This window comes from Buceros rhinoceros, unplaced genomic scaffold (assembly GCF_000710305.1).
Source record: "Buceros rhinoceros silvestris isolate BGI_N320 unplaced genomic scaffold, ASM71030v1 scaffold3159, whole genome shotgun sequence".
Lineage (NCBI taxonomy): Eukaryota > Metazoa > Chordata > Aves > Bucerotiformes > Bucerotidae > Buceros > Buceros rhinoceros.
The window spans coordinates 2,388-3,362 of NW_010430748.1; the positions used below are offsets into that span (position 1 = coordinate 2,388).

At 62.5% G+C, this 975-nt stretch overlaps 1 protein-coding gene across 1 annotated transcript in view; it reads right to left on the minus strand.

The window, feature by feature from the left end:
* Nucleotides 1-171: 171 nt before the first annotated feature.
* LOC104499602 (chromosome unknown open reading frame, human C2orf82) overlaps nt 172-975 on the minus strand; it is a 9,333-nt gene continuing 8,529 nt past the window's right edge. Inside the window, exon 3 of the mRNA XM_010143128.1 lies at nt 172-281. Coding sequence (XP_010141430.1) covers nt 172-281 — 110 coding nt within the window. The remainder of the gene's footprint in view (nt 282-975) is intronic.

The window sequence follows — 975 nt, forward strand, 5'->3', positions numbered from 1 at the left end:
CACCCACGGCTGCCACGACCCAGAGAGCTACTCAAAGCCCCTCACTGCCGGCACAGAGGCTGGAACACTCTTGGCCGCATCCACAGCAGCGTTTCCCCCCGGGAGGCCTGAGGGGGGCAGAGCGGGGCAAAAGGCAGGCTGGTTGTGTGACAGAAAAACCTTTTATTGAGTTCAGGAGGCCGAGAACTTTCTCAGCGTGATGACAACCAAGGCCACGAGCACAGACGTACCCAGAAGGGAGGCGATGACAATGGCACCAATCGCTCCGGGCCCCAGCGAGCCTGTGGGGACAGAGAACAAGGTGGTGTGAGGTCAGCAGAGCCAGACAGGAAGGGCTATGGGCATCATCCCCACACCCAGCACATCCCCAGCCCTCGGGCCACGCTCCCGCCCCACAGCTCCCTGCACTGGCCATGGCAGCCCTGTTCCCACAGGTCCCATGTCCCCATGCAGCCCAGGTGGGGTCCTGTGCCCCAGTGGCATCGAGCCCTTGGGCAGCGGGTGGGGCCAGCCGCTGGCTCCAGAGCCAGCTCTTGGTGACGACGACAGCTGCCACACCACAGTCTTTGGCACTCAGCTCCTGTTAACATCTCAATAAGCAAGAGCTGCTCTGCTTGTTGCAGAACCGCGGCACAGCAGGCGTTTGCTGTAGCTCACACGCCCCGTCCCGTCTGAAGAGCTTCGGGCAGCTCCTGCCCTGGAGAGCCCTGCCTGTGCTCCGGGCACTTTGCGCAGCGGCTGCTGGGACAGGTCAGACGCGGGGCAGGAAGAAAGGCCTCAGCAGCTGCTCCGGGGCTGGCAAGCACTCCGCAGCGGAGGCATTTAGGCAGGAAAGTTTCCCCGAGGAGGTGATACAGGTGCTCTTTACCCTCTGCCTAGTCGTGTGGCTGGGGACAGGCACCTCTGGTGGCTCGAACATCTCCTGGAGGTAACGTGTCCATAAAAAGCAAATCCACAGCAGGGCCATCTCGAGCC